Here is a 22,892-nt window from a genome sequence, read left to right as displayed (position 1 = left end):
AATCTACCCATTTATTTTTGATGATGGCATCAGGTATAAATTTCAAAAGTTATTCAGTACATATATTTTAAAATTGTAGTTAGGTCTTCCTTCTGTTATACACCTCTGTGAGTGAAAACAGAGCAACTTGAAGGATCAGTTGAGAAAACAGACTTTTATTTTTTACGTTTTTCAGAAAACCTGGTGAAACTACCAAACCATCTGCCCTTAATGACATTAACATGGGAGCAAGCTGGGTGAGAAAGAGGCGCTAAGGTTTCTGAGACGTGGGCTCACACTGCTGACTAAGAAAACTCGGATACATCGAAAATAATCCTCCCAATGTCACTTTTTCTTTAAAAGAAAAGTTTAGCATGCCATCACGGGCTCTTGCAGGTCGAACGATCCTCCCAGTGTAATCTCTTCTACCGTTGTGCTGCTGTGGACGACAGCGCCATCTCAAGTCCGTTTGGGGACAGGCAGCCCTTAAACTACACCAGTAGCCTGTATGGTGACCAGGGAATGTTAAATTTTAAGTCTCCAGTTAATTTAATTTGTCATCAATATCGGGCAAGATCAACTGGTCCTAAGACGACGGGAGTATCGCTAACAGTTTGTGCAGAGTGCACTTAAAAGTCAAATTATTAAAGCTCTCTGCCTGTAGGGTTCTCAGGTCAGTGTTTTAGAACCTCTGAAATTTAAAGATTACGTTGTGGCTTCCTTTTTTATTTATTTATTTATTTATTAATATTATTATTGTTGTTGTTGTTCTTGTTCTTGTTGTTATTTTAGTAGTATTTTCCTTGCGCAGGTATCAGCGTATATGTCAGGTGAAGACATGTTTGAGATAATTCAGAAACAGTTTATGTTAAAAACACAAATATTAACCGATTATGTGTCGTCATCATTTGGTGTTTAACTATCATATATCAATAGTGGTATCAGCCGCAAAAATCCAGCTTTGTCCGGGCTAAAATAGGAGCTTCAGGCGTCTCAGAGTGAACCTGTCAGTTGAATTTAATTAAAATCTCAAAGCCCAACCTAGCTTTGCAGATGTGCGCATTGATTAGGGATGCAGCTGATGATTGTTTTCCATCACTGATTAATCTGCCAATTATATTCTCGATTAATCGATTAATCCTTTAGTCTATAAAATGTCCGAAAAATTGTGGAAAAATGTCCATCACAACTTCCCAGGGCCCCAGGTGACAACTTCAGATTGCTTGTTTAGCCCGACCAACAGTCCAAAACCCAAAGATGATCGATTAACAATGATGTTCAACAGAAAAAAAAAAGCAGCAGATCCTCACATTTGAGATTTCTTGGCTGCAACGACTAATCAAATATCAAATTCTTCTGTCGATCGACTGATCAATTTGTCGACAAGTCGTTTGCAAGTGATTTTTAAGATCAAGAAGAGTTTTTCCAACCGAATGCCAGTCCGAAAACATTCATTTGTTTCCGCCGCTTTGTAATTTAATAGTTTTTGTGTGGAGGTTCTACAGCCAGTAGATTTTATTTTGTGTTTATCCTTTTAGTTGTGAGACTGCTTATAAGTTGTGTTTTAGAACGTGTACAATAAAACAGGCTCCATTTTTCTCGTTCACAACCTGTTTCTGTTGAGTTTACTAACTTCTCCTTTGGTTGCTGTGCATCCTGTATCCTCCTCTGCCATACTTCTGGCTCCATCTCTCTCTCTCTCTCTTTCTCTCAACTGCATAATTAATCGCTGTGGTCCCTCTCTCTCCCTTCATAATTAATTGGTGGGTTTTAGTTGTCTGTGCAGACTATCAGCGCAGGCGCGGGGCATAAATCAAATCTAGATTAGTAACAGGATAGCGCCACAGCTTCACGTAGAACTGCTGGCGTGTTTATCTGCATGTGGACGGGCAGTTCGTATCAGCGCGTGAACGCAGTTGCAGTCCTGCAGCGTTCAGGTTCTCTTTTGATGTCTGAGGGTTATACTCATTCTGTAGAAGCCTCGAACCGCAGGTTTCTTTCTCACATGTTTACAGTGATCGTGAGAGGCTTTTCTACAGTTTGTGTGCTATCACAGTCTCTTTCTTGTAGAGCTGAGACAATTAGCTAATTAATCAGTCAGCTGACTGACCAAAAATTAATCTGCAACTATTTTGATAATTGATCAGTTGTTTTAAATCCTTTTTCATGCTAAAATTTCAAATATTCTCTTGTTACAGCTTCCCGGATGTTATGATTTACTTTCGTCAACTTTCTTAAATTATAGTAAACTAAACCATTGATCAGGCAAAACACTTTGAAGACGCGATCTTGGCCTCTGGAAACTTATCATAGGAATTTTTCACTTATTTTCTGACATTTTATAGACCAAAAAATGAATCAGTGACTTGTGAAAATAATAAGCTGATTAATCAGTGTTGAATAACCTTTAGTTGCAGCTCCACTTCACTCTATGGCCTTCAGAGCTGGAACGATTTGTCGATTGATCGGTTCATCGATCGACAGAAAATTAATTTTGCATCAATGTTAGTTATGAATACTCTAAGTCATTTTTAAGCAAAAATTCCAGTTTATATGAATATTTGCTTGAATGATGGTAAACTGAATATAATTGAGTTTTTCACCGTTGCACTGATTAAATAAGCAATTTTAAAAAGTCACCTTTGGATTTAGATCATTGTGACGGATAGTTTTCGCAAATTTTCGCAACGAGATTGACTAAAAGTAATTGTTAGTTGCAGCCTTACTGTTCGTTATCAAAGGAGTAAATTCGTGAAGTGTATCTTAAACACTCGAAATATAGATTGTGGCTTTTCCAGCCGGAAGAAGATTATTTTCCCATGAAAGCAATTCATACCAAACCGACCAAGATTTAAAGATTAGCATGATTTCTGTTTTAGGGCTTAAAATGGATAAATGTACTGCATGTCCTTGAATGACTGTAAAAGGACATAGTCAGTAGGAGTGGGAGAAAAAAGGAGAGCGAGTAACAGGAGACACGAATCTTTATTGTGAATTTTTTTTTTTTTTTTTTTTTTTAAATATGAACAGTGTGTTCCAATAAAAATCTGCTATGTGTGTGGGTAAGTACGGTGGAGAGAAATGACGCCTGACTATCGAAGCAGAGAATCAGCGTGAGGCTGCCAATAAGAGGAAAAAAAAAAAAAAAAAAAGGCAGGGGTACCGATGGAGAGAGGAGGAGCGGAGGCTGTTGTATGGGATTAATGGACACACTGTGCGTCTGTGCAGGAGGAGGAAGGGGAAGGGAGGGGGACACGGGCTTCTCCACGGAGGCTGTGGTGGTGGTGGTGGTGGTGGCGGCGGTGGTGGTGGTGATGGGGGGGTGGCTGGGGGAGACCACTGTGGCAGGGGAGAGGGAGAGGAGAGTCAGGGAGGGAGGGAAGCTGGTGAAGCCGCGGATTTTCATGAAGACGCCAAGTGGGGTTTTTTTTTTTTTTTTTTGTTTTGTTTGGTTTTTTTTTTTTTTCCTCTCGCCGTGGTGACACACTGCTACTCTGCAGAGAGACAGAGGGAGCAGGCAAGACAGAGGGGGAAGGAGACAAGTGAAAGCAAGACGAGGCCCAGCCCATCTTGCCATTGATCTTGAGGCGATCAAGGTGAGTGTGTTTTTATTCTTACATGCTGCAGCCTGACTATGTGTGTGTGTGTACATGTGTGTCTGTCTGACATACTGTTTCTCCAGCGCTGCATCTGCGGACAGGCATGATGGCAGACCAGTCCTCATGTATGCATGGCTTCAATGTGTGTGTGTGTGTGTGTGTGTGTGTGTGTGTGTGTGTGTGTGTGTGTGTGTGTGTGTGTGGTTTTTGTGTGTGTGTGTATGTTTTGGTGTTTTGTAATAGAGGAGCAGGCTGCATATCGATGCTTTGCTGCTTGGTTTTGTAAGCTCCCTTATCTGTAGTGGAGGTGGCACTGGTGGCAGCCATGGTTGTGTGTGTTCGTGCTCAAACGTCTCATTGTCTGCGCATATATATGTCACTGTGTCACTGTGCGTTTGTTGATTTCTCTGCACGGACCTGTTTATACTCTGCGAATCAGTGCAGACTCTGGTGTGAAAGTCCTTTCAGGGAGTGGGTGTGTTCTTGGTGACCCTGGCAAAAGTCGCCTCCACCAGCTCAATGGGAAACGCTCTGATACGCTGAATCGCTCCTATCCAGTGGAATTAGGTCAGCTCGGACTGCTCAGAGTAATTATGTAACATCAGAAATCTTTGTTGTTGCAGTATCTGCTAAGAATTAGCCAAACTGAAGGTACAGCTCCTGCAGGGCCACGGCAGCCGAGATATTTTTTACAGGGTTGCCCTGCTTCTGATTGATTAATTCATCAACCAGCCATTTGTTTGGATATAAGTTAAGAAATTGGGATTTTTATTTGTATTTCATTCCTTCTCAGTGTTTTTCATGCATTATCTTTACATTTTGGAAAACAATTGGCATTTGTTCCCAAATATATCTCCAAGGTGGTTTATATTACTCAAGGAGTGCTGTGTACTGTATGTATAAAATCTAAAGGACTTTTTCACACTTGATGATGCATAAAGGGAATTCATTACAGGAAAGCAAGACAGTTAGTTCTGAAATGAGGGAGGAAAGATGACTCGAAGAGAAAATTAGTAGTCGAGTTTTTAATTCCTGGTTGTACTAACTATCAGTTTTTCTTGTTTTCTTACAGGGAATCTACGCTGAAGAGGACACACTGAGACTGATTCAAACATTCCCGGCAGATCGAACCTGGAGTTTTGACGTCTGGACTTCTCAATTGAGCCTATCCTAATTAACACTTCTCCCCTATGCAGAGTGTGGATCCATACGGCCCATCGGACAATGGAAAAATGATCTGAGACAGGAGAGGCCTGGTGCAAATTCTCCCACAATCCCTCTGGATTTTGGATTCCTAATTGTTGGGAAATTGCGTTCGTGTGGGGTCAGGTTTACAGCCGGGGAAACGTCATGCGAACAATACTTCAGGTTGGATAAATATCTCCGAAAACTTGGGAAAAGGTTTTCTTCAGCAGCAACATCATGAACTCTGACAGGGATATCCCATTGGCTTGTCCAGCCAAAGGAAGACGACATGCACACAGACTTATTTTTTCCCAGAAACTTGTAGCTTACACTAAGATGGAGTGAAACTTCAGATTTATTTTTTTCTTCCATCCACCTTCAGCTTGTAAAAAACAACAGATCACAACAAAGGTCATTAAGCTCACACTGAACCCGGAGCCTCTGAGGGGCACCTAAATGCACCTTTACTGTTTTGCGGCAGGAGGACGCCCGGTTTCAGCCCTCTGAGGACTGGGGTGTGGAAACAGCACGTGCGAGGCGGTTCGGCTGGCTTTGAGTCAGCTCCAATGGGGGCCGGTTGTGACCCGGTCTGACCCCGGTTTGACCTTGCAGTGACCTCTGACCTCTCCGGTCCTGGCTCTCCACCTGCTCTGCTGCCTGGGTTCGGGAGCGCTCCGCCCTGGGGCCCAGAACGAGCCAATCAGAATGAAGAAGAGCCGCAGCGTGCTGTCGGTGACGGGAGAAGAGGTGAGAGTATAAACAATCAACGATAGAAGTGAGAAAACCAGCTAACTTTGTCACTTGTTACAGTGAGAGTAGATACCAGGCAAAGCAGACTGTGTGTTTGTGTGTGTGTGTGTGTGTGTGTGTGTGTGTGTGTGTGTGTGTGTTTTCTTGAATGCCTCCCATGACTTACAAACCATGTGACTTCCACACATTCAAGCTCCCTTTGTTCTTGTCATCAGTATCTGTGAACACACTCCGAAGTCAGAGTGGAAATAATATCATGCATTAGTCAAGTGCTCTTTTATTGATTATGCTGGTGGGGGTGCCCATACATTTCTGAGTGTGTGTGTGTGTGTGTGTGTGTGTGTGTGTGTGTGTGTGTGTGTGCGCGCGTGTGCGTGTGCGTGCGTGTGTGCGCGTGTGTGTGTGTGTGCGTGCATGCGCTCTTTCATCTCATCTTCTCTCTCTGATCTCACGGCACACAAAGCAGCAAGCAGCAGCACAACTGTGCACTGCAACTGCCTGCCATCACCCCCCAGTTTTTTGCTTGTTGCAGTGCCTGCAGAGCAGATCAGAGAGCAGAGCCTTAGGCCTTTACACACACACACACACACACACACGCGCACACACACACACAACACACACAACACACACACACACACACACATACACATACATATACAAAATCATGCACATTCATAATTTATAGTCTGTGTTTATGTGGAAGTTTTTTCCCTCATCAAAATTTAAATGTGACAAATCAGCATGGTTTAGTAAATGTGCCAAAATGACAAATCTATGGACCAAGTTCTTTCTTTTTTATCACAGAATCAGATTTTTTATTGTTAGATACACAATAAAATGTCTGTATATACAAAGAAAAAATGTTGTTTTATCCTCTGAGGATGTATCTCTCTCGCTCAGTTTCCCTGTTTTTCCCTCGGCCGCCCTCCCTCCTGTCTTCACAGGGTAATGACACAGATATGACAGGTGCTGGGGAGAAGGCGGAGTCATCTCGCTACAGCCGATCCTATACGTCTGGGGCCACGCTGGGGGCCGAGCTACGCAGAGGGAGGAGCAGAAGACTCTCCTCCAGTCTCCAGGTATTGAAAGGAAGCTTGGCCGTGTTAACCAGCTCGGGGGGGGGGGGCTGTGGGGCAAAAATGAGCCATGGGCCCCCGTCGACAGCCACCCTTCCTGCTTGGGCTCTACATATGTAACCGGCCTCCAAGTGCCTCCGAGTAAACACAGACTAATTCAGGAGCATGCTACATGTCAACATATTCTGTGCTTTGAATGGAACATACCAGTGATTTAGCATGTTTTAGCTCATTTACTACAAATCACATATACTTGACAGTATATTACAACAAACCATTTTGAAAACGTAGTCTTAGTTGAGTTGAGTTTTTATATTAACAATGGACCAAATGCCTATGTGAACGTGAAAGGAGTCCCTCGTAGTGACAGACCCACAGAGAATTATCACCTCACACTTTAACTCCCTGTTTTCGGTTTGTACTGTTTTGTTTTAGCAGGCAGCTGCTAAGACGGAGAAAATTAGCAGCTAGCTGGTGAATATAGGGGAGCATTAAGCAGCCGAAGAGATATTTACCATAAGAGTTGGTGGAGACCAAAACAAAGCTAAAAGAAGAGTGAATATTAGACTCACATTTGTCTGGTGGCCAGAAACGTGACACCAAATGAATGATAATATTGCTCCGCCTCAGCTTGGTGTGCAAATGGGCAACTGTTTGCTAACATGCAACTTAATAACGTGATAATATGTCAGCGTTGTGTTTACAGTTTGTTGCGCTGCTCCCAAAGTGGTGAAAAAAAAGTTATTTCAGGTGTAAGGTCACACTGTTTTAACAGAACAGGCCGTAAACGAAATTCATGCTGCATTAAGTGAGTTTCAAATGTTTTTATACTGTAAGCAAAAGAATGGAAACCAATGGCTGCCCGGAACAACATCACAAAATATGTTTAAAAATGCGAAACTTCATTGAAAGTATTTGAAGGTGGTTCAAGCACAAAACTAGATCTTGGCTAGATTAGGCTAGGTTACGTCAGCAGTGCATAATGAATGATTTTTTTATGATAATAATTACCTTAAACCAGGTGGCAGTGAACCTGGACCTTACTTTGTTCGTAATCCAGGCTCGAATGGAAGAGAGACTGCGGGTACACGTTGCACTGTACACCTGCAGAGTGACTGGTGTCCACCAATCTCTATAATACAAACCCTGCCTTCTGACTCTACAGGTGCCCTGCTGGCTCCGCCCTCGAGATCGCACTCGTTCACCAGAAGTCCTGAGCAATGTGTCACGTCCCACAACTCTTCCTCTCCGAATCCCACCACGCATTTCCATCACCCAAGCAGATGCTGATAGGTTTACACACAATTAAACTTTTTTTTTTTTTTTTTTTTTTTTTTTTGGTTCACCTTGCAGGATGTTTCACTTCTGTCCTCTCTAATCATCATTCTCGTGTCCCAGTTACGAAGCAGAAAACGGTGTGTCACCAGGTCACACCCCTCTGGGCTCGCAGAGTCCAGGCCTCACCCTGCACACCTCCTTCCCCCAGGGCCAGAGAAGAGAGTCCTTCCTCTACCGCTCCGACTCGGACTATGACATGTCGCCCAAGACGGTCTCACGCAACTCCTCCCTCGCCAGCGAAGGGTGAGGCTCAGGAAGAAAAGTCTGAAAGAACGAGTGAGAGGGGGAGAGACCATGTATGTCTGTACCTAAATGTTGATATTATTCCTATCACACCTGATCCCTCCTCTCTCTTTTCGAACTCTTTTTTACTGCCCCTCCTCCTCACAGGCACACGGCAGAGGACTTCATTGTCACACCTTTTGCTCAAGTGAGTTTTACTCCGTAGATTGGTCATTTATCTCGATAAATGGTCGTGTGAATTGCGTAAAATGTTTCACGCTACTTCCAGTGCCCTTGAATGGCTTCGCAGCCATTTGTGGATGCTTTTGACCCAAAGCTCTGCTAAAGATTTAGTTGTAAACTGTCGGAAAATAGTTAAATCAGCATGTTGAAGGATTTAAAGCGGTGTGTGGCATTCACCTCCCATTCGGACATGTACATGTACATTGTTCTGACGGTACATATCCTGATTATCCCACGGCACTGTGTGATGATTTAGGTACTGGCCAGTCTGCGATCAGTACGGAGCAACTTCACCGTCCTTGCCAACGTCTCAACGCCAACAGTCAAGTCAGTACCACTTATTACTGTCCTGAAATGTCCCACTAATGCGCATTATGATAGTTGGTTGTCCTTTGTGTAACCAGTCAGAGAGACTTTGTAAATCAAACTAATAACAGTCTACTTTACTACAGCATACGAGACCTTAAAGTACCGCCGCTTATCTTGATAAGCAACTCGTGTCATACTCATGCACACATTTTGTGACTGCAGTAACATCATTAGGTAACTCACGCAGTCTAGTACAGTAGCCACACAGTGCTCGCGCACTGGTCCTCAGCTATTCTTTTAGCACCACCAAACTCAAAACACTGCCTACCATCCACAGTCCCCCGCAGGTGCAGCGAGGTGGACTTTCACATTAGGTGCAGAGTGTTATTCCCATCTCAGACTTCGGTAAACATCACATTGGATAAAGAAAATAAGAAGAATCAAAGAAATCAAAGAAATCAAATATTCACTGTTTCTTAATTGAAAAAGAGAGACACGGTTTGTCATCTTGTATCTTCTGTGTGCCCTCTGTTCAATTCAATTCAATACAATACTTTGTTTAGCCCATAAATAAAGCTGTCGCCACCCAGGTCAACATATAGAAACATGGTAGAGAGAAAAACACTGTGTGGAACTGGTACGCAACGCATAAAGATCTTTAAAACTAAATCCATCTAAAAAGACACACAAGGTAATGAGGCCGCCGTGAACTTGTTGCTAACTCAGTCCAGTCTGCAGCTCCTTGTGCGTCTAACTAACCGCCGTGCTTCTAGGAGGTCTCCTCTGGGTGGAGTGTGCGTCAGTCCCCGGGCAACGCTGTCGGACCAGCAGTACCAGCAGCTCGCCCTGGACACACTGGAGGAGCTGGACTGGTGCTTGGACCAGCTGGAGACCATTCAGACACACCGCTCTGTCAGCGAAATGGCCTCCAACAAGGTATGTAAAGGATCCCTGTGCTCAACCAGTATCAGCGACGCCTTAAACATGATATGGGTCCTTGCGGCTTGGGACATTGTTAGCCAGCTATGGACTGATCACTGGTACAGATCCTTGTGTATTTTAAGTATTTTCTAATGTTTGTATTTTTGGCTTGTGTTCATGTGTTTAGGTGAGTTGTGCGCTTTGTTTGCGGACCCAAATTGACTCTTGGGGGTGGAAATAAAGTATCTTGAATTTAATTGAAAATAGTAATTACAATATATAAGTATTTTACAGTCTGCATTTTCATGTGTCAATTTGTATTTTTTTGGCACATCTCTTAATACAATTAAAAAGTGTTTTGTTGTTTTTGCCTATAATGTTTGTCCTGTAAACAGTGGCCGATCTACAATTTTATTTATGCTCATATACCTACTGTATACTGTTACAGGCCAATACAATAAGTCACCGAGAAACAGCCTTGACCCAAAACTGGGAGCAGGAATAGTTTTGAACTGTTTTGTTCTCATTCTGCCACAGTTTAAGAGGATGCTGAACAGAGAGCTGTCCCACCTGTCAGAGATGAGTCGCTCTGGTAACCAGGTGTCCGAATACATCTCCAGCACCTTCCTGGGTGAGCGGGACCGGAATCGGATTTCCGTCCAAAACTACATTTATGTCCTTTGCCATATGAAGACTTTAAAATCCTTCTTTGCGTGCTTGTGTTTTTCCATTAGACAAGCAGAACGAGGTGGAAATCCCATCGCCTACCCTGAAAGACAAAACTATGAGTCACATCAGTGGAGTGAGGAAACTGTCTCACAGCTCCAGCCTCTCCAGCACTTCAATGCCTCGCTTCGGTGTCAACACAGACCACGAGGACGAGCTTGCCAAGGTCTTGTTGTCTGTCTGGTTTTCTCTGGCTCACATAAAATAAGTTACACAAATATTCAGACTTTAAACATTGAATGATTTTGATTTTTTTCCCAGTAAACGGTTTTATTCAAAAGCTTCTTTGTCGCTTCCAAAAAAAAGCGTCCCCCTGTACTTCTTAAAAAAAAGAAACCATAATAAAATGTCATAATATATTAGGTTATTACGTGATTTTACTGAAAGGGAATCTCAACAATGCAATGTGCAAACATTTTTTAGGTTCATGTCTGCATCACATTTGTCATCCTTTTGTCTGCTTCTTAGTGCTCGGCGCCTCATTGTTTAATTCCATCCAGTCTGTAGAACCAAATGTTTGGAAAGCCCACAGTAGGATGGAGGCCGTCTCTAGCTCTGCACCTTCACGTAGCGGGACATAAATCAGATGAGACTATTCTAGGTACAAATATAAATGGTTTACGGTTTGTCATTGTAAGCGAAGAGGCTGCAGGTTTTTTCCAGTACATCTCTGGGCGCCCTGTCACATAAGCTAAGTGATCGCGGTTATTTTTAGTGACATGAAAGGGATGTCTGCTGAGTGATCATTGCTTAAAAGGCACCAGTCCTCGACGAAGGTGCAGCCTTAACCGAGCACAAGCGCTGGATGTACTGGGAGTCTGTTGAACCAGGTTAAACTGGGCCAGATCCTTTTTACAGTGATAAATGATTTTACATTTTACCTTGATAACACTAAATGTAATCATAATTTCTGAAATGCATCAGTCGATTGTATTTCCTTACTTGTGTCGGCTCACTTCCCGTGTTTGTCCTGGATAATTCAGGGCTACGTGATTATTTTCCTTATTGAATAATACGACTATTATTTTCTCAATCAACTGTCCAAAAATGGTGAAACATTCGTCAAAATGTGAGATACTCGTACTGAGTGTTTTGTCCTACAAAGACTCCAAAACCCAAAGGTATTCAGTTTACTAGGATTGAAGACTAAGAGACCCAATAATGCTCATATGTGAGAAGCTTGAACCTGTGATTGTTTTTCATTTTAGTTTTCTGTTGATCAAATAACCGATAAAATAAGTTCGATAAGTAACTTTGCTTTATCATCTCACCCAGTGTTAAATTCTGCTGCATATTTAAACGATGTCTTGAAACCCTCCGGGCACCTGATAGACCCAACTCTGCTTGCGACGCTTTAAAAATGAATCCGTCCTGTGTTTTACAAGACGTGCATAATAAGCTTTGAATGAAGCGTTTTTGGGATGTGGACGGTTTACTTGACTCAGCAGTTAACACGTGTTTATCCCCGTCCGCGCTCTACCAGGAGCTGGAGGATCTGGACAAGTGGAGCTTCAACATATTCAGAGTAGCAGAGTTCTCCAACAACAGACCCCTCAGCTGCATCATGTACGCCATCTTCCAGGTAAACAGAATGCGCGTGAGCGTGCGGGAGTGTGTGTTTTTTCTGCAGGATCGTTCTCGCCCGAAAGCGCACGTGTGTCTGCTGCTGATGTACGCGATGTACTCCCGGTGTGAAGTTCTGGCTCCTCTCCTCCCTCCTCAGGAGCGAGAGCTGCTCAAGACGTTTCGTATCCCAGTTGACACCTTTGTCACCTACGTGATGACCCTGGAGGACCATTACCATGGAAACGTAGCCTACCACAACAGCCTCCATGCTGCAGATGTCACCCAGTCCACACACGTCCTCCTCTCCACACCCGCGCTTGATGTATGTTCACGTGTACGCTCTCACACACACACACACACACACACACACACACACACACACACACACACACACACACGGTAGTGGATTGCAACTAAGTACATTTACTCAAGTACTCCGCTCAAGTGCCAGTTTTACTTGAGTATTTCCTTTTCAGGCCACTTTATACTTCTACTCCACTACTTTCATCTGACAGCTGTGGTCACTTTAAAAATTAAGATTAAGAGAGAACAAATGAAGAGTCAGTCTCGAAGCTTTGTTGTGGATGAAACTACCTAACACTATAAACCGGCAGGGCTGAAAGGATTACCTATCAATTGATTGACAGAAACTATTCTGATTATCATTTAAGTCATTTGTCTTGAAAAAATGCCAAAAATTTCATGGTTCCAGCTTCTCGAATGTGAGGATCAGCTGCTTTTCCTTGTAATTATTCTAATGAACTTTTAATTAAGATTTTCCTGCATTGATTACATTTTCCTCTTTATACTTACACGCTCTTACTTTTCAATGCAGGACTTTTACTTGTAATGAAGTATTTTTACTGGATGGAATTAGTACTTTTACTTAAGTAAAGGATCTGAATACTCCCTCCACTATTACACACACGGGCAGAGGCACGCACGCACACACACACACACACACACACACACACACTGTGCTTGAAGCTGGACAGGTCTGGCCTCCCTACCTGCCCAGGTCAGTCATGGAAAAAGTCTAATTGTTCTGTTTGGACTGACGAAAATACACATCCTGTTTAGAACACAATTACGTGCAGCACAAAAACCAAAGCTGGAAAATTATTCATGGCCTCACCCAAGGCACAGCCATTAATGTTTAAAAATGTTTAAATGGTGACAAGGAACGTGAAAAACACGATCCGGTGTTTATTTTCACACATACGGAAACGAGATGTGAGAAAACAACCAGAAACAAAACAAAACAAAAAAATAAAAAATTAAACCAAAGGAGGAGAAGGGAGAGCACACAGTCAGACAATTATCGTCGTCTCAGTCAAGTCAAACATTTGGGTAGCACGTAACACTGTCGTAACTGGGACACGAAAACGCACTTTAACGTGATTTCGGCTTTGTCCATTGTTTCTGACACAGTCAGATACTGAAAACACCGTATAATCGATATGAGTCTGTCGTGTCTAACGAACATGTAACACGCTTGTCCAAATATTCACGAAACTAAAAAGAGGAAAACCAAAACAAAAGATGCAGATTCAATCAAGGAAAAACATAAAATAAAAAAACGACAAATAGCATGTCATGCTAACCTGTTATCCTTACGGTGTTAATAACACATGTGATGACACATCATAGTATTTTTACACAGTTTCTAGTTGTTTACCTGAGGTCAAGGGAATTCATTTGTGACACTGTAACGTCATCATCCGACCGTGGTAAAACGTTATACTGTGAAACCTTCCATCACAGTATGTTATGTGTCCTACGGTTCAGGTTGTTTAAGACAGAGTCTCCAGGTCTTTAAAAAATCTTAAACAAGCACCGATTTAATTTACCTAAAAAGAAAATATTTTTTCTTGCCTGCCGTAACATTAGCTATACATTTTTCCTTGTGTGTGATTGCAGGCTGCAGAAGACATCATAGATATATAAACTACAACTGAGTCTAAAATGACAAAAATGACATGAAATGTGATATAAATGTCAATAAATTAATGTACCTAATAAATAACTGTACTGTAGGCCTTATTGTCCCTACTGGGTTTCTGTTTTCATTTGACTGATATGATCTAAAAAAAGGTATTAAGTTATATTATTATACAGGTATTAAATATATTATTAAATTATATTATGTGGTATTAAACAGCTCTAAAAAAAAAAAAAAAGTCTTAAATTGAATTTGATTAACGCAGTAGAAACTCTGTTTAGAGCAGTATCATTAAATGACAACATTCATAAACGCTGAAATTTCAGTTCACACTCATGTGACGTTAGCGTTGTTCCCGCCTTTCCACACCCCTCGTCTGAAGTCTTGATTTATGACCTTTAGCAGATTTTAGCCAAGATTTTTTAAACGCAAAGACGGATTTAAACCAGTTTCCACTTGAATTTTATCCTCCTACGGACCTAAAGGTTGTTGTTTCACGAAGGAAGGTGGTGACCACCATAAGAATTTCAGCCCCCCCCCCCCCGTGACAAAGACGGAACTGAAAGCCCTGTAATAATAAAAGGGAAAAGAAAAATGTGGAGAAAACAAAAAGGAGGCATCAAAGTCCCTCTTAGCAAGGAAAAAAAAATGGTTCAACTACGGAGTCATTGTCCCGCAAATGTTATTTTTAAAATCTGATTTTTACCTGTATTTTTTAATATTCCTTTGGGGGCATTTGAGGCCATTATTTGATAGTTGACAGTGGAGAGATGACAGGAAATGATGGGAGAGAGAGAGGAGAGGATGGCGTTGCGGCTCACTGTTGGCGCCCCAATTCCCTTATTTTCTTGTCCCCGGTAAAAATAGATGTGTGTGTGAGGCGCACGTCTTTCCTCTGAACTTGTTGTACCCCCTCTTCCTGTACCGTTCAGGCCGTCTTCGCTGACCTGGAGATCCTCGCGGCTCTGTTCGCCGCAGCTATCCACGATGTAGACCACCCCGGAGTTTCCAATCAATTCCTCATCAACACCAGTGAGTACAAGACACACATAAACAAACACACACACACACACACAAACAGTAAAAAATGCCTGGATATTTGCACAGAACCGGTTTTCACACCCCGCCCTCCTCTCTCCCTCCTCTCTGTGCTCAGACTCAGAGCTGGCCCTCATGTACAACGATGAGTCAGTTCTGGAAAACCATCACCTCGCTGTGGGCTTCAAGCTTCTGCACCAGGAGAACTGCGACATTTTCCAAAACCTCACCAAGAGACAGCGCCAGAGCCTTCGCAAGCTCGTCATCGACATGGTCAGGAGCGCGTTGGCCGCAACTCACACAAAACCACTGAAGTCATAAACAAATACACCAAACCTAATTTCACTTCTCCTTCTGCTTTTTATCATGTGATAGTATTAGATCTTAATTCTTTGCTTTTGGTGGGTTTTTTTAAGGGGCCAGTTTACATTATTGAAAGGGATCAATCTCGTATATTTTCCTTTTATATGATTCTTACTGGCAATTTTATTTATTTAGGACTTTTCTTAATTTGGAACTAGTGAAATATTTCCTGTTCTCCGTTCTATGCTGTTAGCCAGTGACTTGTGGTTGTTGACCACAGGACACTGTTGAAATAGATATTTTTTATGATCTCGATGACGTGTTTGTATTTAAAGGCCCCAGAAACTTTTGATTTTCTCAATCTGCTTTTTACTCTCACTGATAGGACCCTCCCATTAACACACTATCTTCTGCCATTTGTGGCATTTTTCACATGATAGAATTCTGTATATTTTTGTGTTTCTACGTTCCTCTCACTGACTTCCAGCACACTGGGCTCAATTTCAAAAAGGTGATGCATCTACTTCCCTGCACCAGTCAGGATTAAGCAACATTTTAATCAGAATCGATGACAGTTTATTTTTTTGTAACACCCAGACAGTCCTGACGAAGCAGATTAGCTGAGTTATAGAGTGACCAACTCTTAAAAAAAAACATCCTTAGTCATTATTTAGTAACTATGATTGTTGTTTATTTAGTCCTGAATATTTAACACTGTAGAGAAATGATTGATTTGAAAGCACTTTTTCCAGGGGGCTTTAAATTCAAGCTAAAACCAAAATAAAAGCTAAAATATTTTTGGTCTGCAGCTCATAGAAACCTTTTAACACTGGTCAGTACTGTGACTCCAATAATGCACCAATCTGGCTTCCTCAGCATTTATTTTCAGTCATTTTTTTTCCAAAATCGCAATACTGTATGAAAATACTTAATGTTTAGAAGTGCAGGCCTGTTTTAAAACTAAAGGTTAACTGTCTGAATCCCTGATTCCAACTGTACTTGAATCACATATTGATCCAATCCAACATCTTAGGTTTTAGTTTTTATTTGACAGTTCAGGAAAGAGAGTGGCTTGGCTCTTCGTGCTCGATTTCCAGTTTTGGTCTCTCTCTCCCCGTCTGCAGGTGTTGGCCACAGACATGTCCAAACACATGACCCTGATGGCTGATCTGAAGACCATGGTGGAGACCAAGAAGGTGACGAGTTCTGGCGTGCTGCTGCTGGACCACTATACAGAGCGAATACAGGTAACCCGTCATCTACACAAGACAGTTTGGTGGCTCACATAGTCGAGAATTACTTTTTACGTGACAGTTGTGCAAGTTCAGGCCTGTGGACTCGGACTATCACATGACATCTTGAAACGTCTACAGCATTTTGTGTGCGCCTTGCAACATTGACGGTTCAATGTCCTCGCGCGTTTGTGTGTGTGTGTGTGTGTGTGTGTGTGTGTGTGTGTGTGTGTGTGTAGGTACTGAGGAACATGGTGCACTGCGCAGACCTGAGCAACCCCACCAAGCCGTTACCGTTATACAGACAGTGGACGGAGAGGATCATGGAGGAGTTTTTCCGACAGGGCGACAAAGAGCGAGAGAGAGGGATGGAGATCAGCGCCATGTGTGACAAACACACTGCGTCTGTGGAGAAGAGCCAGGTAACTTTAGATCACATCCTCCTCTTCAGATGTGTCATGGTTAATCCAGTTGATCCAAACAGATAAACTGGAAACTTTTTGTTTTTGAATGTGTGGATGTTACATCAGGACGATGACTGGCCATCAACCAGCAGCTTCGGTAGACGTAAACGCCTTTAGTTTGTGGTGAGACTGTCGGCAGTGTGAATGCTCGCTTCCGCGGTCATTTCTCCTGTGTCATTCACAAACGTTACAACGTTGCGTAATGTAGCAGTGTAGGGAAAACAAAAAGAGAGAGAAAAAAAAAAATCGCAAATTTCAGAGGGATGATTGTGTCAAATGACACCACACAGGAAGACTGCACTGGCAAAGGGGAACAGTGATCCTCCGCAACGTTAACTGAGAGACACCTGACCAAGATATTTCCCGAAAACACCACGAAACCGCATCGTCAAAAGGTGCCGTTCGATTTGAACCAACACCTCTGGCAGCCTGTAAAACTCTAACCTGTTGAGCTCACTGAAATACCGGAGTATCAACTGCAGTAAGGTTGTGTTGTATTATAAAGTGGTTGCTCCAAAGTTAAACAAAAGGGTTGTCTGAAAGGCAGTGGACATGTGCACAAAATGCTCTTTAGTTTATATAAAACTCAAAACTCTTGATTCTACTTCACTTTTAAATGGTCAAAAATACTGATGGGGCCTTAAAACAAAGTTATTTGTCAGTTAAAATCAATGTTTCTATTCATTTTGTTTTGCATCGTGGCAGGAAAGAGACAGACTTGGCTGTGCAGAATTTTCATCGTCCCCCAACCAAAAAAAACAAAACCTTCATAAATCTGGCAGGATAATGAGGTCTGGAATAACTTATGATAAAATCTGGCAACGATTAATTTTTTTTTTTACACTTTGGATACATGTATGATAAATGCACTTCTGTTTCTACGGCCAACTGGCAGTTGAACAATGACATCTTCCCGTTCTCAACTTTGTGGTTAGCGATTCTGTGCTTAGTTTAAAATTTCTTTCCTTTTGAGATATTCTGCCAGTTGGATGTCGTCTACACTTTTAAAGGAATAGTTTGACTTTTTTGGGGGGAAACACAGTTATCCTCTTCCTTGCCGAGAGATAGAGGATAAAATTGATACCACTCTCATGAAGCTGGAGCCAGCTGACAGTTAGCTTAGCTTAGCATAAAGACCTTAAACAGAGGGAAACAGCTGGAATGTAACTATGTACATTTACTCAAGTACTGTACTACTGTATTTTCATTTTATTCTACTTTCTGCTTCCACATTTCAGACTGCACTGCATTTATCTGACAGCTTAAGTCACTGGTTACTTGTCAGATTAAGTTGTTAAATGCAAAACACAAACAGGAGCTTATAAACTATGATGCAGTGCTTTATTATTGAGGTAAACAGTGTAAAATATGTAAAATCTGCTACACATTGACAAATTACAAGATTAAGTAAAGAACTCCTCTGAAAGGAGTGTTTCATGATGCATCATGAGTACTGTTCCAGGTCATACTTACATTACATGCATTTTGCTGATAATACTTTTGTACTTTTACTTGTGGTGGAGTATTTTTTAGACTATGGTATTTCTACTTTCAGGTAAGTATGCAGAGGGTCTGATAACTTCTTCCGTCACTGCTTTGATCTGTCCAAAGCCAAAAAAAAACCCAAAGGATGAAAATACAAAAACCGATGTGTAAAGATTTGTGGTTTTACAGGGGTAAGGGGTGTCGGGACTATGTCATGGCTGGGAGCATTTACTTCCTGGGGTCTTGTCATCGTGAAGTTGCAAAGCAGAGTATCACTGCATCTAGTCACGAAATGTCTGAATGGCCCGTGGAACCGAAAACTTAGCATGCCTCATATTTAGCATGCAGACACGACACCGGCACGGATCTTTTTACCTAAAAGCCCATTCGGACAGTAATAACATTACAAGGAGAAGCGGGGAGTAAAATTTTCACTGTGCTCCTCTGTAATTTAACTCATCCTTCCAGATGATATGTTAACCATCCACAAATTACAGAATACGGTTTGTAACAGACTTGGACCTTCATCACGACAAAGACAAAAGCCTCCCGAAGGGGGACATAGGGAGGGAGAGACATGAGGCAGATACAGTGTGACGTGAAACTCGACTCATAAAACAGACAAATCTTAACACACAAACATGAAATGAATATCGTTATCATTCTCTGTGACTTACACTTACCACAGCTGACCTAATTTCAGATGTCTGTCACGTATAAACGTCCACAGATCTGCCTACAAATCATTGAAAAACTAGTTTTTTTTAAACTAAAGTAAAAAAACGAATTTTTAACTTTTCGTCAGTATCACAGTAATCCAGTGATGGTTATCTGTACGTCCATGGGTACATAGCAAACAGGAGCTACTAGTAGCAAATTTGGCAAACTTTAATGGTACCAGTTTGCCAAGATGTGAACCAATAAAGGCTAAAAAAATAAATAAAAATAAATAAATAAATAAAAAAAATGTGGCTCAAATGACACTGTGAGTAGCTTAAGTAGACATTACATCAGCACATTAGATGAGCTCTAGCTCTTCTGATGGCAGATGGTTCCCAAAAAGACCTAAATGTTGATGTTCAGATTTACTCCATTTTCACACCTCAAAAGGCAAATTTCACACTGGCCAGATTTTAAGAAGAAAGAGGAGGACGGCAAGCAGTTCTTCATACAGAGAAAACTTACAAGATTCACTTTAAAATGCAAGGATGTTGAGCTTAAACATGACCCATATACTCGCTCCGGATGGGGTTAAAATCCCCCCACCGCCCCAAGAGAAATAAATCCACTCCGAATTAAGTCAAGAAAGCAAATAAATGTAATTCCTGGAATGTTAAACTACTCCTTTAACAACACCACAAACCTCAGGGCCATCCAAGGTATTTACCGTGTGATTCTCCTTCTTTTCCAGGTGGGTTTCATCGACTACATCGTGCACCCGCTGTGGGAGACGTGGGCTGACCTGGTGCACCCAGACGCCCAGGAGCTGCTGGACACGCTGGAGGAGAACAGGGAGTGGTACCTGAACACCATGCCCCAGTCTCCCTCACCTCCCCCGGACAGACACCTCCAGCATGACCGCTTCCAGTTCGAAATCACCCTGGAGGACCTGGAGCACAACAACCACAACCACGTGCACCTGAGGGACGGCAGCGGAGGGAGCAGCGGGAGGAGAGCGATCTGCGACGACGGCGGCGCAGACGGAACGCAGGACGACGAGGCAGAGCTGAACGGCGAGGAACAGGATCACGTAGAAACGGAGAGGGAAGACGAAGAGAATCACAACAGCGAACAAAACGGAGTCCGGGATGAAGAAGAGGAGGATGAGAGAGAAGAAGAAGAAGAGGAGGACGAGGTGCAGGAGAACGCGGTACATGAGGAACATGAGGTGGAGCAAGTAGAAGGAGGAGGAGGGCAGACAGATGAAATAGAGAGAGAGGAAGAAGTTCATGATGTAGTGGAAGAAGAGGAGACTAAGAAAGAGGAGGATGAGAATGAGCTAAATCAGGTGGGAGAACAGGAGCAGGAGCAGGAGGTTGATGAGGAAGTTGGAGAAAATGAAGAGGCAAAGGGTGATGAGGTAGAAGGTCAGGAAGACACAGAAAAGGAAGAGGTAGAACTGGAAATGGATGGAGAGACAGAAGGTGAGGGGGAAGAGGAAACTGAAAATGAGGAGGCAGAAGTGGAGGACAAAGAGGAGGGAGAGATGGAGGAGAATGTAGAGGAGGAGACGGAGGAAAATGCTGAACAAGAGGAGGGAGAGATGGAGGAGAATGTAGAGGAGGAGACGGAGGAAAATGCTGAACAAGAGGAGGGAGAGATGGAGGAGAATGTAGAGGAGGAGACGGAGGAAAATGCTGAACAAGAGGAGGGAGAGATGGAGGAGAATGTAGAGGAGGAAACGGAGGAAAATGCTGAACAAGAGGGTGAGAATGAGGAGAAAGTGGAAGAACAGGAGGCAGAAATGGAGGATAAAGTTGAGGAAGAAGAGGGAGAAACAGAAAATGAAGAAGATGAAGCGGAGAAAGGAGAGTTGGAAGAAACGGAGGAGGAGGCGGCGCCAGTTGAGGAAGAAGAGGAGGAAAGTTAGTTGGGTGCAAAATCACAAATTAAAAAGGGAGGAAAGGTTACCAAGAGATAAAGAAATGCTTAAAGAAATCCAGAGAGACAGTTAGGACATGACGATAATGTGCTCTGTTCACGTTATCGCTTGACCCTGTCAGCTGAAGACCATGTTTACCCAGATACAGGCGTCTTAAACGAACTTCACAGCTCGCAGGAACACTTAAGACCGACAGTACGGCACCGGACACGAAAACAAAACCTCTCTGGAGCCTTCCCAGGAACAAACAGATTGTTACAGCGTCTTGATCAACTGGTAGTGATAGAAAGACTAGAGTCTTCATCACCAAGTACATCCATCACTGCCGTAGGGGATAAACTGGGGATAATAATTAAGGGGGGGGGGTGTTTTATCGACCTTTTGTAGCGCCTCAGAATAAAAAACAAACAAACAAAAAAAACCCCAACAACCTGAATACATGCAAATACTTGCGTGCCTGTTCTCCTGATCTCATGGATTATTACCCATTTGACTTATTGTACATGTCGATGTCAGTTCATGTTTAAAAAAAACAAAAACACCCAGTATTCATCCCGTCACAACAGTTTCCCCTCTCTCAGACTTTGATTCCCAGGTGAATTGTGCCAAACTGTCCCCAGACCAGCACTGGGCAATTCAGCCCTCCTCCAAACTGGGTGGTGGCTACTCGTCCATGAAGCAATGAACTGTGGGACCAGGCTAACGGGTGTGATGGGCTTCCACAAATCAATTTTTTTTTTTTTTTTGTAAAAATGGTATTTGGCACTTTATCTAACACCCGTGTTACATATATGTACATAATAAACATGTATTTTAATCTGCTGATGTCCTATAATAAATAAGATCAATGAAGTTGATGGATCGGTGTTTTTAGTTGCAGGTCACTTTCTACCCAAGAAAGAATTACAACCTTCATGAAGGGAGGATTTATTGCAGGACTATTGTATTAGACTACATTAGTTTTAGCTGTGTGTTCCTAATAAACTGCCAACTGAGTTTTCAAACAGGTCTAGAATATTCATTCTTTTTCTCTCATATTACTGTCTGTTTTTGTCATATAACATTGCTTTACCTCCATAAATTAAATATCTTTGAGTTTTAGACTATTGGTGGACAAAAGGAGCAATTTGAAGACCACACTGTAGAACCTGGGAAACCGTTACAGGTATTTTCACTATTTTCTGATGGTAACCATTAGGTGCAGCGCTACAGGAAGGAACCATTTAATTTTGTACAAAAACAGGGAAAATAGAGAAAATGTTTAGTTGGTATACTTCCAATTAACTGCTACTTGAATAACCTTGAATCTTCATTCGAAGTCATTTTAACGCAGTCCATGTACTCCGCTGGACCACGAGGCGAACTATGTCAAACGCTCCGATGCACTTGAATTCGAACAGGTCAGTTGAAAAACTTATTTCCCACGTTTGTACAAATGTTTGAATTTTTGAATAAAAAGTGACAGCCATGGTTTAAAGGCAGCACTTCATTCGTGGAAAATCCCTATTTTCTCAGTGACTAGTACCAATTTACATAGTTCTCTCCAGGAAACTTCCTGGGAAATTATTGGAAAATTACCAACCCATGAAATAAAGCACCAAAAATGTGCTGGCTTTAAATCTGAGAATTTGATGCTTTTCTTTGTCACACGTGATAATAAACTGAATAGCTTTGGATTTTTGGACCGTTGATCAGACAAAACGAGACATTTGAAGACGTCACCTCTGGCTCTGGGACATCACACAGGGCAATTTATTATTTTCTGGCATTTTATGGAGACAATTAATTGAGAAAATAATGGGCAGATTAATCAATGAAAATAATCATTACCTGTAGTCCTACTTCACTTCATGGTGTTGTCTTTAGAGAGTCATTTTTGGGCAAAATTTCCAGTTAATGTGAATATTTGCTG

General features: G+C 42.2%; 1 protein-coding gene across 1 annotated transcript; it reads left to right on the top strand.

Annotated features, from left to right (window-relative positions):
- The first annotated feature begins 8,011 nt into the window (after positions 1-8,011).
- Positions 8,012-21,807, top strand: LOC120800661 (cAMP-specific 3',5'-cyclic phosphodiesterase 4B-like). Its single transcript, XM_040146922.1, has 13 exons — positions 8,012-8,170; positions 8,318-8,357; positions 8,649-8,719; positions 9,475-9,637; positions 10,160-10,253; positions 10,357-10,514; positions 11,832-11,930; positions 12,072-12,236; positions 14,789-14,888; positions 15,013-15,167; positions 16,322-16,444; positions 16,669-16,851; positions 19,790-21,807. Exons 1-13 carry the CDS (start codon positions 8,124-8,126, stop codon positions 20,966-20,968), a joined length of 2,577 nt encoding a protein of 858 aa, XP_040002856.1. The 5' UTR covers positions 8,012-8,123; the 3' UTR covers positions 20,969-21,807.
- The last annotated feature ends 1,085 nt before the right edge of the window (positions 21,808-22,892 follow it).

This window comes from Xiphias gladius, chromosome 15 (genome assembly GCF_016859285.1).
Source record: "Xiphias gladius isolate SHS-SW01 ecotype Sanya breed wild chromosome 15, ASM1685928v1, whole genome shotgun sequence".
NCBI lineage: Eukaryota > Metazoa > Chordata > Actinopteri > Istiophoriformes > Xiphiidae > Xiphias > Xiphias gladius.
Note: the sequence above shows the minus strand (reverse complement) of the source record. Positions and strands in the feature narration are given on the sequence as shown.